The following is an 18,070-nucleotide window of genomic DNA, read 5'->3' as shown; positions in this document are numbered from 1 at the left end:
AAAAATATTAAATATAAATTATTGATATATTTAACAACTATTAATAACTATTATATTTAATTATAAGTAATAAAAAAATTAAAACAGAAATAGTTGAGCATAATTATTCTAAAATTCTCTTTATTTTATTTGTTTTATCAATTAAAAATGGAGGTATTTTTATCATAAAAATTAATAAATAAAGATAAAATTTTAACAAAATTAATATAATATAAATTATTGTTATATTTAACAAAATGAATGCTTTGACTCCAAGTGTCTTTTTTTGAATGTCCCGTGTCCACCTCCTGGTTTGAATTTGTAAATTTGCCTACAATAATTGCAAGCAACATCAAAATTACCATCTTCTTTTTGTATTTTCTTGAAATGAATTTTGAAAATATCGGATGTAAGAATTTTTTGAGATTGTTGTTTCATCTCCATCTGTTGTTGATGTTGTTGTTGTTGCTCCACCTCTTCATATTGGTTTTCACTTTCTTGTGAATGAAAATCATTTATAAATTGATTTTCATTCACATTTGATATATGTGAATATTGACCAAATTTCTTATTACCGGAAGAATTTCCAATACTTGCCATTTTTTGATAATAAATAAAATTAATTATATAAATAAATTATATGATTAATTATAAAAGATAATAAAATTAATTATAGAAATAAATTCTATAATTAATTATGAATTGTATAAAAAAAATTGAAATTAATAAAAAATTAAGAAAGAATTTAATTAAATTTAAGAAAATTTGATTGAATTGAAAGATTGAGAGAATATTAAGAGTTTAAAGAATGAGAATGAGAGTTTGAAGGATTGAGTGAGAGAGTAGAGAGATTGAAATTTGAGAGAATAGAATTTGAAAGGGTATATATAGAAAAAAACTTTTTTGAAAAAAATTAAAAATATGGGGGTGAATTGAAATTCCAAAAATTGCAGGGGACCAACGGTCCCCTACAATTTTTCCTTCAACGCCAACGGTTCCCTGCGCAGGGAACCGTTGGCTTTTTAAATAAAATTCAAAAAAAATTCAAATTTTTTTCGGTTCAGCATAGTAAACCGTCGGTTCATAAACCGGTGTGAACTGACGGTTTCACGGTTCTAATTTATGTGAACCGGAACCGAACCGTAGAACCATGGTTTCGATTTTGGTTCAGTCCGGTTCCAAGTCTGTCGGTTTCGGTTTCGGTTATAGCCGGGCCGGTTTCGGTCTGGTTCACTGGCCAAATCGGCCCGTGGCCAGGTCTAGTCCTCGACCATCCTCCTTCTCCCTTATCTCTCCCTACTGTCTCTCTTTCTTACCCCTTCGATCGTCTTCAACCAAAGACAAAGACGAAATTGTCTTCGTTTCAGACGAAGACGATTAGTCGTCGTTTAAGATGAAGATATGTCGTCTTCATCTTTTAGATGAAGATCGTTCCTCTTTGTCTCCGATAAAAAACGGTCAGAGAGGCAAAGGAGAGAGACCGAAGGAGAGATAAGGGGGAGGAAGAACAATTGACGGTCGGGAAAGGAGAAATCAGTGCTAGAGGAAGAGGAACAAACCCTAGGGGAGTTTTTGTCACTTTTCAAACTTTGGTTGGGGAAAATATAAGCTTTTAAATATGGGAGAGGAAAATGTGATCAAACTTTAATTTTTTTAGTAAATAACGATTTTACCTCTAACCCTAATTGAGATTTTTAAAGAAAATTTGGTTATAGATAGGTGTTTGGGTTTTTAAAAGTTGGAGGGTGACAGTTTAGGATTTTGCTATACCTTAGGTGGGAAGAAGTCTTTTGGCCTAAATAAAATTCTATTCCTTTTCAAAATTGTTTCTTGCCCCACAATGTCATGCCCACAAACTTAGTTTATTTATTGTACTTAATTATTGTACAATTATAAATCTTTAATTGCATACATGAATATTTATTTCTAGTGAAATTGACTAGATGATAGCAAGATTACTGAGTCAATAAATTTGAACTAAATAAAGAATATTATTTCTAGCCATTACCTTGCTCAAAGATTGTTAAAAAATAAATTTAATACAATTAATAATTATTTCTAGACATAATTAAACATTGCTTAACAATATAAGAGGTTGTTTATTTATAATATGATGAGCTTGCTAATAAAAATAAACAATGATCTTCCAAAAGTTTCACCATTAAAGAATAAAGCAATTGCACACAAGACGAAGTAAAATAATGATTGATTTTATTTTTTTTTTATAATTGTTTAGGTGATTGGCTTATATGTTACTGGAGCCTTAGATACAATACTACATTTGGAACATCGGAAAGAGATTTGTGGGACCAATTAATCTTTTTATAATTTCTCTTAGAAGAGAGCTTTTCACTCTTCCTTATCACTATGTTGATTGGGATCATGCCAGAAATCAATATGCCAAAGTACGTATTTATTTCTATCTCTATCTCTCTCTATTTTCTACCTACCAATATTATTATCAAATATCAATCTTCTATATTTATATCTTTGCATGTCACTTTCATATTATATTATTTCTTTCTTTTTATCTCTATCTCTGCCTTTATGAGATTATATGCATGATTATTCATATATTAATAAAATAACTTAACACTAGATCTAATTAGATTTAAGATTTAAAGGGTAAAATCAAATACACAACAACTACTACTCTTTTTCAGCTCATATTGTTTGTCTCATTCAACCACATATTTTTTAATTAAATGGGATTGCAATGCTACATATCTAATTTTTATATAGTTCAATTAACCTATAGCTCTACCTAGAAGTCTCCTTGTTTACAATTCATTACTAATTGAAGTATGTGCATATTTGATTATTAGGAGGACCTTTACTACCCTCACCCAATGATACAAGACATAATATGGAGTTGTATTGACAAGTTTGTGGAACCTCTTCTAATGAAATGGCCTATGCGTAAGTTGATGAGAGAAGCTGCTCTCAAAACAATAATCAAACACATCCACCATGAAGATGAAACCACTCACTATATATGCCTTGGACCTGTTAATAAAATACTCAACATGGTGTGTTGTTGGGTAGAGGACCCTGATTCTCTAGCTTTTAAGCTTCACCTTCCAAGAATTAAAGACTATCTTTGGATAGCTGAAGATGGATTGAAAATGCGAGGCTACAATGGATCTCAATTCTGGGATGTTGCTTTTACTGTTCAAGCTATCCTCTCCACTAATCTTCTTCATTCAGAATATGTTACTTCGTCCATGCTTAAGAAAGCACACAATTTCATCAAAGCCACTCAAGTATGTGTCAGCATAATGGAAATAATAAAACTATGTTTACCCACTTTGAGTTGGATAAAATAACACTCAATCATCTAATGATACATAATTGTGTATCTATTTATATACACAAAATGAGTATGCATAGTATTACTCTAATATAATATATATTTCACTTGAAAGCTAATTTATTTTGAATCTTTTTTTTTCAATTTAAATTAGGTTTGAGTAGATAGCTCAGATGATGTAAATTATTGGTATCGCCACATTTCTAAGGGAGGATGGCCATTCTCTACTCCAGATAATGGTTGGCCTGTGTCAGATTGCACTGCTGAGGGATTAAAAGTACTATAATTCAACTTACTTTTTAATTATGTGTTTTAATTCATTTATTTTAAAGTTTTAAACCAACGTTAAAATATTCATCACAGGCGGCAATCCTGTTGTCACAGATGCCATCTTATATTGTGGGAGAAACAATACCAGTAAATCAATTATACGATGCCGTTAATGTGATTTTATCCTTACAGGTATTTAAGAATGTGAATGACGAATTAATATATAAGCAAAAACTTACAAATGGAATTTTGTATGCCTTCTAGCAGAACAAAAATGGAGGTTTTGCGTCATATGAACTCACAAGATCTTATGCATGGTTAGAGGTATGTAATTCATAAATATAAATTAATCTCTCCTTGGATTAATCAAATTAAATTATTTAAATTTTAACCACAATAAAGTTTTATATGCTTCCAATCTATCTTTCTCAGATCATGAATCCGGCTGAAATATTTGGAGATATTATGATAAATTATCAGTAAGATCATACAACTCGATATATTTATCAATGAATGTTGATCGAAATTATTAATTAAAACTTAACATATATATAGGTATGTGGAATGCACATCAGCAGCAATTCAAGGCCTAAAGTCATTCATGGAAAAGTATCCAGGCCATCGGACTAAAGAAATAGAAATATCGATTGCAAAGGCAGTCAAGTTTATTGAAAGCATACAACAACCAAATGGCTCATGGTAAACTGTACAACGCCCTGTTAATATTAAGTATGTAATTAGAAGTATATAATTAAGAGTAGAAAATGATTAAAAGAAAGAATTAATGTTGTGGAATGAATAAAAATAGGTATGGGAGTTGGGGAGTGTGCTTCACTTATGGAACATGGTTTGGAATAAAAGGGTTGGTGAGTAGTGGAAAGACATATGGAAGTAACAATAGCATCAAAAAGGCATGTGAGTTTTTGTTATCAAAGTAACTTCCTTGTGGAGGCTAGGGAGAAAGCTACCTTTCAAGCCAAAACAAGGTTAGAAAACTACTGAAACCAAACCCCTTTATCTGTTCTATAAGGCTATGTATATACATTATCTAGTACATCATTAGGTCTATAAATAATATGTCATTATGTGATTAGGTGATTTTAAATTAAGATTAAATAATACGTAATCACATGATAATATGTCATCTTTGTACCCAATGGTTATTTAAAAGTGTGTGTATATAACATTGTTCTTATGTGAGTATTTGTTATTCTAAAATAAAGAGTGATATATGTTTCTGTAAATAAACAGGTATATATAAATCTTCCAAAAAACAAAACACATCTAGTTAACACTGCATGGGCAATGTTAGCTCTCATTGAGGCAGGCCAGGTATGTATATGAATAAAACATAAGATCATTTTACAACCTGATGCGTATTATTCTGATACCACATGTAAGATTTATTATGCACGAACAAACATAAAATCATGCAATTATAATTCACAGGATCAATGCATAGATCCTAAAATACTAAATTAAACTTTAGGGTTTTAAGAATACTTGAATCACCATGCAAATTGAATTCATACAACTGCTTAAATTACTTACTAAGATCACCTCTCGACATGAGTTAGTCTTCTACTCCAAAAACCTCCATGAATGACAACTTTATATGGGTAAACTATACTGCAACCATACTGTATTAGGTTTTGGAGTAGAAACCTAGTCAATATATAGTAGGTTAATTGACCTCTCTTCAAGGTCTAGTAAACCTCAAGACCCATACTTATGTTGTTCACTTAGATCATAACTTTTAAGTGTATTGTACTCATCTTTATTGATCACTTAAGTCCATCTATAAATTGACATTAGACTATTTAAGTACCTAGTTTTATTAAACCAGAATCATAATTAATGTTAGCACACATCAGAAAATTTCTAAATTTCACTAGTTGCATAGACAAATAATGATGGAGCCAGGAAATGCCCCCTCGACAAAACGTTTTAGTCTCTCACCGAATGCATGCATATGATTTTTATAAAAACATATTGCGAGTTTTATGGATGAGACTAGAATTTTTATGATGCACAAGTTTTCTACTTTCTTTGGGTGTAGAGCTATGTTTTACAATGCATATGGGCCTGAAGCACCCGTAGTATATGTGTTAGACTCGATCTTATAGTACACATGTGAGCTTGGGATACATATAATACATGTGTAGAATGTGTTTTTTATATTTTATATATTTTAATGACACCCATTAAAAATGTTTTTCTTATAACTTTTTTTTATATATATTTTTCATTTGAAGGTTATTGTGAAAGGGTATCTGTGAGATATTCTTCATACGCACACTTACAATACCGCACAAATTATGTTTAACTGCAATCAAATAAATGTGTAAGGAAATGACACTGTGCAACTATGTTACTCATGTGGTCATGTGTAAAATGTCTTCCTCAGCCTAGACTAATCGACATAAAATATATATATTTTTTTTAAGAATATGATGTTTTTAAAAGAAAATGTTTTCACCATAGTTTTAAATGTTTTTACATATAGATTCATTGAATAATGTTTTATATGTATTACATATAAAGTCGTTGAAGAATATTTTACATGTATTACACATAGAGTCATTGAAATTATGGGTTTGGAGATGTACACTAGATGATTAAGTAATTGTTCTAATGTATAGTATGTTATCAAAGTTCTAGGGCCAATGGTGTTCCCTAAATGGCTAACTAAAATAAAACAATCATTTTTTTTTTTTTGGTTGTGAATTAGGGCTATAGAGATCTAGTTCCATTGCATCGTGCAGCTAAAGTGCTCATTGATTTACAAATGGAAAATGGAGATTTTCCACAACAGGTAACCAACGTACTTTTCTTTAGCAACTGAGGTGCAAGTTTCCTTCATGTATTTTGACAAAACTAATTTATAATTTTTTCAAAAAGGTTTTTCCAAGTTCACACCAACAAAGACTTCATAAATGAGATACTCTTAATTTCAAAGACATCGGTGTGTTCACTCTTCTTTTTTATTTTGATAGGAAATCATTGGAGTCTTCAACAAGAATTGCATGATAAGTTATTCAGCTTATAGAAATATCTTTCCCATATGGGCTTTGGGAGAATATCGCAATACTGTGTTGCTATCATCTAAAGAATATTAAATGTACGTATTAAAAGAAATAATAACAGTCCTTGCAACTATGGTGGTAAAATTGCAAAATACAATGTAACAAGTTTCTCTTTAAGCATATTTTAATTGGCAGTAAAAAATGTTAATATTGTATATGTATTTCACAATTCATGAATATTTGTAATAACATTTTTTAGGTTGTGTTTTATAATGTTGTATGCATATATATTTTATTATTGATCATATCTCTAAAATACAAATCTTATCTTCTGAATATAACAGTTTATTGATCTTTATTTTCTGACATGATATTATTCTTATACTCATCTTTTGATATGATATTTTTCTTATTATTATAAAATTTTTCTAATAATTATCTTTTCATATGACATTGTTCTAATATGATATTATTTTGATTTTTTGATCATATCTGAATATATGATATTATTTTTGTATTTTGTCCACAATTATTTTAAAAGGAAATTTGTGTTATTTCATGGTAGAGAAGTTGAACATCTCTGGGCGCAAGTGTTGATCATATATATGATCTTCTTCAGTTTTAGTTATAAGCTAAGTATTATACACACACACATGAAATTTTCGATATATTTTGTTCAATTTTTTCTTTGTTTGTAATTGCATTTTTATTACTCAGATTTTTTCTTAATTATTCTAATAGGTTACCTCTTTATATAGATTGTAGATTTTTTTTTGTTTGAACCTTAGTATCTAAAAGGATTTTGACATAAAATGTTCAAGGTGATCTTGAACTATATCCTAAGCAAGATCCTTGAAAGACAAGCAGGATGTTTTGCTAGAGGTCAATCTTGGTCTGTGTCTAAATTCAGGTCAAATTTAGGCACTACTAGTTTGATAGATAACTTATGAGTTACACGTATATAGAGATTGATTCGAACCTAGAGACAGGGATTATTTAATGATAATTCAGGTGTTTAGGGAAGGAGAGAATTTGGTTGACCATGCTTTGACCAAGGAATACCATGATGCAAATTATAAAAGACATCGCATAACTGGACTAATTTTGTCTAGCTATGCAAGGCCAAAGTGCATGTCAAGTGGCACACTTGTGTGCCACCTGTGCATGCCTTAAAAATATGCTAGGCGACACACTTGTGTGCCATTTGTGCATGTTATGAAACATACCGACAGTGCATGTTTACATGCTAGCCGTGCATGTGTGTTGATTGTGTTTGGTTTGGATGAAATTCTTATTGTACTCAGACACATGCACATATTTAAGGCGCATTAGAATTAAAGAAAAAAATGAGACTATAAGCACAATAGAAATAACAGTCATAGGTTTTTTTATTTTCTCTCATTTTTCATATGAATACAAATAATCCAATAAAGAAGCCTAGCAACCTTCTCTTTAGACTGCCTCTTACGTGTTCATGCTCTACGTGGATACCAAGGCACTGCCTCTTGAGGGTTGGATAATATTCAGTCTTAAGCCACATAAAGATTTGGAGGAGTCACAAACGCAGGTATAAAATATAAAACACCCTATGTGTGTTTTATATGTTTATGATTATATATCTAAATTGGGTATCCTAGTTACGGTTTTTTAGGATTCTTTTTTTTTTTAATTTTTAATTTCGTTGTGATGCTAGTTACCAATGCCCTAAAAACCCTATAACACAATACCTGATCCTCTGCCTCCTATGGTTTGTAAAATAAACACGATGTGTAATCTACCTCCACCACCTTTATGAAAAGCTTCAACGACTCGTAGTCACCCTAACTATCGTATGTAATGTCGATATGCTCCATGAAGAATGTGTCGGCCATCATCTAACTCTATGAGATGATGACGTGTTGCTCATGATGGTGTTGACGTAGTAGTGCTAAGAAGGAATTTACATACTGATGATCGACAAGAAATCATAAATTGTTTTATGTTTTCATGAATATATAAAACAGTTAAACAAAGTTAATGGACATATACCACTTACATCGTTGGCTAGCCACTGACGCAGCTTGACAACCGTGTGCCAAAAAGTGGCTTTGGACTTTGCTCTTATGCAATATACTTCATGGTCTTTTGATGTTGCAACCTCATCGTAGCATTTGAGGAAAGCTCCTCATACTTTGCAGTCGAGGAAGGAATGGTTTGAATATGTTGTTTCACCCTCAGTTTGATTGAATTTGTGTACAAAGTGCATATAAGTGGAGCCTTTCCAATGACCCTACCATAAACGGTCCGCACCAACTGAAAAAATATATAAAATTGTTAGTTTAATAATTCATCTTAATTAACACACTCAATGAAATGGGTTAATGTTACCTTGTCAACATACTAAGGAAGAGGTTAATGAAATGGGTTAATGTTATCTTATCAATGAAATTGATAGTGTGCGTGCATAAGTTGGTGATGAGAATCACATCAACAATTAAGATTATGCGAATGCATGAAATAGTATTGTAATTTATGTTAGATATGCATCAATGGTGAGTTGTTTTCAAACAATGGGAAAATCAAAAAGTGTGAGGAGGTATGCATGAGCGTCATTTATCCTCAGGAATATGCTTTGTAGTAGTCCTTATTCCATGGTAGGAAATTTGGACTTGAAACTGAATTATCCTTTTACTGGTATAATGTTGCTTGTTGGGATTCAGTTGGCTGAATTTTACTTAGTATACCTTATAGATTCTATTTTAAGGCTTGACATTCCAATAAAATTTTAGGTAAATGTTTATTTTTTTGATCTTATCTTTACTTGACTATGAAAAGGAAACAAGTGAGATATGATTTTGGTTATTTCCAATTCAAAATTACAATGACATTTAGAGAGGCTTCTTCACTACTTTGTAGTTTGGAATTGATTCTCATGTAAAGTTCATCTGGATTTTTATTTTTTTCCTTTATATTTTGTAAATTTAATTTTTATAGTTTAAAGTGAATTTTCGTTAGAGGCACATTTGTAAACAAAATAAGATGAATTACAATTTAATTTTGACCGTATAATAACTTGTAAGTAGTAGATTTTTTGGGGAATTAAAAAAATATATGTGAACAGTATCAGATAACCGAAATTGGAGCTAGAATTCGAACCAATCAAATAAGTTTAAGGTGAAAACCTATCTATACAAATTTGGTTGTGATTCTAAAACTTAAGACCATTCACAGAACACCTCACTCTTACATAATCATATTAGGCATTGTCAATGTGAACAATGGAAACACACCTTGAGTCTCAGATATTATACTCCACTTGAATGATTTACAAAATCATAAAAACTCGTACACTCTCCAAACCTATTGCTCGTCACAACATTGTTGAATAAGGTTGTGACACTTTCCCACACCCATTTGAATGCACACCCTTGTGCATATAATACTTGTAAATGCCCACTAGACAATCTTTCAAGTATTCAACTCATGGCACAACCTAATGGTTTCAAATTAGAGCATCAATTCCTTTGGACAAGATTTAGTTATTGTGTGAATTCGTGATGATAATCTTGAAAGAGAAGCTACTTTTTTCATTTATGATTAAAGGGATGCCAGTTATTTTTAGATTTAAATACATTATCATATTACAACACCCTTGGAAAATAGTTACTTCTATCTTGTGGCACACAATACCCGTCCATGCATCCACCCCAAGCATTTGTATTGAACTTTGCATATTGTCTATTCTCAATATCACTTGTTGCACTCTTGTATCAACTTTCCACCACTAGTTGTACCCAACGTTTGACTTTGGACTCTAATGTATTATTGCAAGTATATGCGATATCTCTTACACTCTCTATACTTGCTACTTTTATCATAACATTATGGAATAAGGTCGAGGCACTAGGCTTTCCTATTGAAACCCCAATTTTATTTCGCATCTCTAATAGTTTTATTATTGCATTAATTCAATTTGAAAAAAGAAAGATAAAAAAATTATAAAATAAAAAATATTTCAGTTTTCATGGATAAATTTATGAAAACAAGTCAAATATAAATCATGAAAATCCATGTTAATGTGTCTAAATCGATAAATAGTGCATTATTAAAAGCTTTCGGAAGTTGTGGAAAGAATCTTTGCATAAAAGAATTAGAAAAATTTGGAAGCCACTGATTTTGACTTTTTCCTAATAGGGTAATTGGTAGTTGTGCTGTCACAACAATGTCTATAAATTGTTCTTTACACATAACTTAGAAAGTAGAGAAATAATAAAATAAAAATAATGTGGAAGCTGAAGATTTCAGAAGGAAATGATGGATGTGTTAAAAGTGTAAACAATCACACAGGCAGACAGTTCTGGGAATTTAAACCAGAGCTTGGAACACCTGAAGAAAAAGCACAAGTTGAAATTCTTCGGAAGCACTTCACCAAAAATCGCTTTCAACAAAAGCATAGTTCTGATCTTATTATGAGACTTCAGGTTAATTCATTATATTTAGATTATAGTTATATATTTTTTGAAGGTCATTTTGAAGTTTTTTATTATTATAGTTTGCAAAGGAGAATCCATGTGAGATGAATTTGCTTCCTGAGAAAGTGAAAATAACAAGTGAAAAAGAAATAACGGAGGAATTGGTGGCTAATACATTGAGAAGAAGCCTGAGATTCTATTCAACTCTTCAAACTGAGGATGGCTTCTGGCCTGGCGATTATGGTGGCCCTTTATTTCTTCTTCCTGCCTTGGTATGCTTGCTATTAGACATATTTATTTTATCTTTATATTCCCTTATTTTGTTCTATTTTCATTCTAACGTATAGCTTCATAGGAAAATCCTTGGATTACGTTTATTATTTTCGAAAAGGCAGGAAAATTTTGGAAATGGGTGCCTTTTGTTGAGATGGCTAGCCAGCCTTTCCTTATATTTAATTTTAGCGATAATATTCTCTATGCTACTTTTTTTTTTCAAATTTTAAATACTCTTTTAATTAGTTGATTGTAATGAAATATTATTTTGATAATTTATCTTTTATTATTAATATTTTATTATTTATAAATAATAAAATATTGCAGTAACTTTTATAACCAATAATGATATAATAAGTATTATAAGAATAAATTTTATTACCAAATTCACTTTATATATTAAAAAATTATTAAGGTAATTTTGATTTTGTTACAATTATATTCTTACTTATTAATTTTTTAAGACAAAAATACCTTCTTTTTTAATTAACATAACAAGTAATATGAAATATATTTTTGAATAATTATACTCAAAAATATGTAAATAAAATAGTATTTTGGTTTTCTTTTATTATATCTAAATAAACACAATAATTATTTATACCTATCAATTTTTATTTTATTAAACTAATAAAAATTTATATTCAATAATCTATTTTATTTTATATTGGATTTGATTAATTCCAATATAAAAAAGACAGCTAAAGATTAATAAATATATATTTAAATTTAGATTTGATCTAATGTGATTTAAACTTTAAATTTTATGCAAGACAAATTATAATAATAACCATGAAAGTTAAGTAAATGGTTTTATTGTCCACCATATCGAGGTTTAAATGTGATTCAAAGTATATAAATAAAATATAAAGACTGTGGTTTAACTAATGATTTGAGTGTCTATATTCACGGCCATATTATTGATTATTTAGAAAGAATAATATGGTTATCGTGTTACCTAAAAACTTTATATAATATAGTTCTTTCGTATTTATACATTATAATATAAGGTTTTTTCTCATAATTCTTATTTAGTCTGATTTCTATTCATGTATTTAAATGATTTGGTGTATAGATAAAGTATTTGATTAATGTTTGTATAACTTATCATGTCTTTAGATAACTCTTTTCAAGTTCAATCAAAGAAAGAGTTTTTACCATATAACAGAATTTTGCCTTCACCGTCATACATTATAATTATAACCCTATATCTTATTATGCTTCATCAATCCCTTCTAATATTAGGGCAATAATTAAACTGATTAAAGAAGAAGAAGAAGAAATTTGAGTATGAATGAAACGTCATCCAAACACTTGAAAAGAGGAAAAAAGTTGGCCTTAATCTCATATTTTCTTCATGTTGCAATCGAAGCTTTCGAAGCATTCTTGACTAACTTTCCATCAATCAATTTGGTGCTAAAATAGTATTTTAATTTCATCATGCACGTTGTGATTAGGCAATAAGCCAATTACTTTTAATTTAATAATAGTTTATTGCCAACTAACATCTAACTTTCATATTATAATTCTAAACTAATTACAATTTCTTTCTCAATAATATAAGACTACTTACTGATTAATAAGAAACAAATTACGCGTACTAATTTTGTGCCCACACGTGTAATTCATCTCATTTAATCTATTAACAAAAGACAACTTTTCTTCATTCTCAATAATAAAGTTTTAAGATAATCTATTTTATTTTTTTAAATAAAAGATTGCCCCAACTGTCTTGGTTAGTTGGAATATTCAATGTGATTACATGGTGGATATCAATTAGTCTAGGTCTATTAACTATAAAACAGTAATATCTTCATTATTGATTTGATGCTACCATCATGCATGACGTCAGAAATGGGCAAGAAGACTTCTCCAATTGCTATCGATCTGTCTGCGTTTTTTCTCTTGCATTCTTATGCAAATGCAAATAGAGTTACATGTTAAAGGGAAAATACCAACTACACCCTTATTATTTCGGAAACTGCTTTTGTGAAATGTTTTACAGTATTTTCCAGTTCGCATAATTTCTACCTCTTTTCATTTTTTTTTTTAGAGGACTTTTTGCATCTTTTAAAAATTGATAATTTAAAAGAGTTAGGTGGGTGGGTGGGGCAAGGATGGATTCCAACTAGACCTGAATGAAATTATCAATTAAAATTTTAACTGTAATTTTATTTTTAATTAGAATTGAACCAAACGTCAACTAGGAAAATTACATATGCTAGATATAATGTTATTCATTGTTTATTGATAAATATATATTTGATTGTTAATATCAAAAGTTTTACAATAAAGTTTTAAAAATGATTTCTATTCAACACGGATAGGATAGTAAAGAAATCAACTTTAAGCTGAAAATATTTTTTCCTTGGAACAAGCTAATTTTTGACATCAGATGTGTCTGGTACTTTTTCTTGTCGGCAAGTAATTCAATTGACATCAAAGCTTTATGTGTGTGTGTACATATAGGAAACAATATAAGAGATTGTTTATTTATAATATGATGAGCATGCTAATAAAAATGAACAATGATCTTCCAAAAGTTTCATGATTAAAGAATAAAGCAATTGCACACAAGAGGAAGTAAAGTAATGATAGATTTTTTTTTATTTTTATAATTGTTTAGGTGATTGGCTTATATGTTACTGGAGCCTTAGATGCAATACTACATTTGGAACATCGGAAAGAGATGCTACGCTATTTGTATAACCATCAGGTATTTATTTGTTAATTTCTTTCAGATTTTTTTGATCAAGTGGTATATAATTCAACTTACTGAATAAAAAATATTGTAGAATAAAGATGGGGGTTGGGGATTACATATAGAAGGATGCAGCACAATGTTTTGTACAGCACTCTCCTATGTGGCTCTAAGATTGCTTGGAGAAGAAATGGATGGTGGCGATGGCTCCCTGGAGAAAGCTCGAAAGTGGATCATTGATCGGGGTGGTGTTACTTCCATTCCATCTTGGGGAAAGATGTGGCTTTCGGTTTGTTTTATTTATTTATTTATTTTCTTTTCTCACAATAATTCAATGATATTACAATAGTTTATTTGAATTAAAAAATCATTGATGTACATGTTAGATACTTGGTGTATACGAGTGGAATGGTAACAATCCTATACTCCCAGAGATGTGGGTTATGCCAGAGTTTGTTCCCATTCATCCAAGATGGATGTGGTGTCACAGTCGAATGGTATATTTGGCAATGTCATATTTATATGGCAAGAGATTTGTGGGACCAATTAATCTTCTTATAATTTCTCTTAGAAGAGAGCTTTACACTCTTCCTTATCAGAATATTGATTGGGACCATGCCAGAAATCAATGTGCCAAAGTATGTATTTATCTTTATCTCTATCTCTCTCTATTTTCTATCTCCTTATATCATTATCAAATATAAATCATCAATATTTATATCTATGAATGTCACTTTGATATCATATTATATGCATGTGTATTCATACATTAATAAAATAATTGAACACTAAATCTAATTAGATTTAAGATTTAAAGGGTAAAATCAAATGCACAACAACCTCTACTCTTTTTCAACTCATATTGTTTGTCTCATTCAACCGCATATTTTTCTATTAAATGGGATTGCAATACTACATATCTAATTTTTATATAGTTCAATTAAACTATAGCTCTACCTAGAAGTCTCCCTGTTTACAATTCATTAGTAATTGAAGTATTTGCATATTTGATTATTAGGAGGACCTTTACTACCCTCATCCAATGATACAAGACATAATATGGAGTTGTATTAACAAGTTTGTGGAACCTCTTCTAATGAAATGGCCTATGCGTAAGTTGATGAGAGAAGCTGCTCTCAAAACAGTAATCAAACACATCCACCATGAAGATGAAACCACTCAATACATATGCCTTGGACCTGTTAATAAGGTACTCAACATGGTGTGTTGTTGGGTGGAGGACCCTGATTCTCTAGCTTTTACGCTTCACCTTCCAAGAATTAAAGACTATCTTTGGATAGCTGAAGATGGAATGAAAATGCAAGGCTACAATGGATCTCAATTCTGGGATGTTGTTTTTACTGTTCAAGCTATCCTCAATACTAATCTTCTTCATTCAGAATATGCTGCTTCGCCCATGCTTAAGAAAGCACACAATTTCATCAAAGCCACTCAAGTATGTGTTAGCATAATAGAAATAATAAAACTATGTTTACCCGCTTTGAGTTGGATAAAATAACACTCAATCATTTAATGACACATAATTGTGTATTTATTTATATACACAAAATGAGTATGAATAGTATTATTCTAATAGAAATTCATAGTAATTTTGTTTGTAATATAATATATATTTCACTTGAAAGCTAATCTATTTTGAATCTTTTTTTTTGAATTTAAATTAGGTTCGAGCAGATAGCTCAGATAACGTAAATTATTGGTATCGCCACATTTCTAAGGGAGGATGGCCATTCTCTACTCTAGATAATGGTTGGCCTGTGTCAGATTGCACTGCTGAGGGATTAAAGGTACTGTAATTCAGCTTACTTTTTAATTATGTGTTTTAATTCATTTATTTTAAAGTTTTAAACCAATGTTAAAATATTTTTATCACAGGCGGCAATCCTGTTGTCACAAATGCCATCTGATATTGTAGGAGAAGCAATACCAGTAAATCAATTATACGATGCCGTTAATGTGATTTTATCCTTACAGGTATTTAAGAATGTGAATGATGAATTAATATATAAGCAAAAACTTACAAATGGAATTTTGTATGCCTTCTAACAGAACAAAAATGGAGGCTTTGCGTCATATGAACTCACAAGATCTTATGCATGGTTGGAGGTATGTAATTCATAAATATAAATTAATCTCTCCTTGGATTAACCAAATTAAATTATTTAAATTTTAACCGCAGTAAAATTTTATATGCTTCTATTCTATCTTTCTCAGATCATGAATTCGGCTGAAATATTTGGAGATATTATGATAGATTATCAGTAAGATCATACAACTCGATATATTTATCAATGAATGTTGATCGAAATTATTAATTAAAACTTAACATACATACAGGTATGTGGAATGCACATCAGCAGCAATTCAAGGCCTAAAGTCATTCATGGAAAAGTATCCAGGCCATCGGACTAAAGAAATAGAAATATCGATTGCAAAGTCAGTCAAGTTTATTGAAAGCATACAACAACCAGATGGCTCATGGTAAACTATACAACGCCCTGCTAATATTAAGTATGTAATTAGAAGTATATAATTAAGAGTAGAAAATGATTAAAAGAAAGAATTAATGTTGTGGAATGAATAAAAATAGGTATGGGAGTTTCGGAGTGTGCTTCACTTATGGAACATGGTTTGGAATAAAAGGGTTGGTGAGTAGTGGAAAGACATATGGAAGTAACAATAGCATCAAAAAGGCATGTGAGTTTTTGTTATCAAAGCAACTTCCTTGTGGAGGCTGGGGAGAGAGCTACCTTTCAAGCCCAAACAAGGTCAGAAAACTACTGAAACCAAACCCTTTTATCTGTTCTATAAAGCTATGTATATACATTATCTAGTACATCATTAGGTCTACAAATAATATGTCATTATGTGATTAGGTGATTTTAAATTAAGAATAAAATAATACGCAATCACATGATAATATGTCATCTTTGTACCCAATGGTGTACTTAAAAGTGTGTGTATATAGCATTGTTCTTATGTGAGTATTTGTTATTCTAAAATAAAGAGTGATATATGTTTCTGTAAATAAACAGGTATATACAAATCTTCCAAGAAACAAAGCACATCTAGTCAACACTGCATGGGCAATGTTAGCTCTCATTGAGGCAGGCCAAGTATGTATATGAATAACATTATGCACTTTTACTTTTTTTTTTCAATTAAAATAAAACAATCATTTTTTTATTTTTGGTTGTGAATTAGGGCTACAGAGATCCAGTTCCATTGCATCGTGCAGCAAAAGTGCTCATTGATTTACAAATGGAAAATGGAGATTTCCCACAACAGGTAACCAGCATACTTTTCTTTAGCAACTGAGGTGCAAGTTTCCTTTATGTATTTTGACAAAACTAATTTATAATTTTTTCAAAAAGTTTTTCCAAGTTCTCACCAACAAAGACTTCATAAATGAGATACTCTTAATTTCAAAGACATCAATGTGTTCACTCTTCTTTTTATTTTGATAGGAAATCATTGGAGTCTTCAACAAGAATTGCATGATAAGTTATTCAGCTTATAGAAATATCTTTCCCATATGGGCTTTGGGAGAATATCGCAATAGTGTGTTGCTATCATCTAAAGAATATTAAATGTACATATTAAAAGAAATAATAACAGTCCTCGCAACTATGGAGGTAAAATTGCAAAATACAATGTAACAAGTTTCTCTTTTTTAACTGGTAGTAAAAAATGTTTATATTGTATATGTATTTGACAATTCATGAATATTTGTAATAACATTTTTTAGGTTGTGTTTTATAATGTTGTATGCATATATATTTTATTATTGATCATATCTCTAAAATACGAATCTTATCTTTTGAATATAACAGTTTATTGATCTTCGTTTTCTGATATGATATTATTCTTATACTCATCTTTTGATATGATATTTTTCTTATTATTATAAAATTATTCCAATAATCATTTTTTCATATGACATTGTTCTAATATGATATTATTTTAATTTTTTGATCATATCTGAATATATAATATTACTTTTCCATTTTGTCCACAATTATTTTAAAAGGACATTTGT

General features: G+C 30.0%; 1 protein-coding gene and 1 pseudogene across 1 annotated transcript; both read left to right on the top strand.

The window, feature by feature from the left end:
* Positions 1–1,129: 1,129 nt before the first annotated feature.
* Positions 1,130–6,921, top strand: LOC123194146 (annotated as a pseudogene).
* A 3,918-nt stretch (positions 6,922–10,839) lies between these two features.
* LOC123194708 (cycloartenol synthase 2-like) lies at positions 10,840–17,856 on the top strand. Its single transcript, XM_044608072.1, has 15 exons — positions 10,840–11,045; positions 11,117–11,308; positions 13,936–14,025; positions 14,105–14,299; positions 14,397–14,648; positions 15,029–15,466; positions 15,696–15,818; positions 15,907–16,005; positions 16,081–16,137; positions 16,246–16,292; positions 16,369–16,512; positions 16,622–16,799; positions 17,067–17,147; positions 17,236–17,319; positions 17,499–17,856. Exons 1-15 carry the CDS (start codon positions 10,848–10,850, stop codon positions 17,619–17,621), a joined length of 2,301 nt encoding a protein of 766 aa, XP_044464007.1. The 5' UTR covers positions 10,840–10,847; the 3' UTR covers positions 17,622–17,856.
* The last annotated feature ends 214 nt before the right edge of the window (positions 17,857–18,070 follow it).

The sequence above is a fragment of the Mangifera indica genome, chromosome 13 (assembly GCF_011075055.1).
Source record: "Mangifera indica cultivar Alphonso chromosome 13, CATAS_Mindica_2.1, whole genome shotgun sequence".
Taxonomy (NCBI): Eukaryota; Viridiplantae; Streptophyta; class Magnoliopsida; order Sapindales; family Anacardiaceae; genus Mangifera; species Mangifera indica.
Note: the sequence above shows the minus strand (reverse complement) of the source record. Positions and strands in the feature narration are given on the sequence as shown.

What these genes read in the sequence shown, in the direction of transcription:
- LOC123194708 (XM_044608072.1), top strand. Translation starts at nt 10,848, where the DNA reads ATGTGGAAGCTGAAGATTTCAGAAGGAAATGATGGATGTGTTAAAAGT. An exon ending in CAACAACCAGATGGCTCATG is followed by an intron (nt 16,513 to 16,621) that starts GTAAACTATACA and finishes GAATAAAAATAG; the next exon opens with GTATGGGAGTTTCGGAGTGT. An exon ending in ATGGAGATTTCCCACAACAG is followed by an intron (nt 17,320 to 17,498) that starts GTAACCAGCATA and finishes TTATTTTGATAG; the next exon opens with GAAATCATTGGAGTCTTCAA.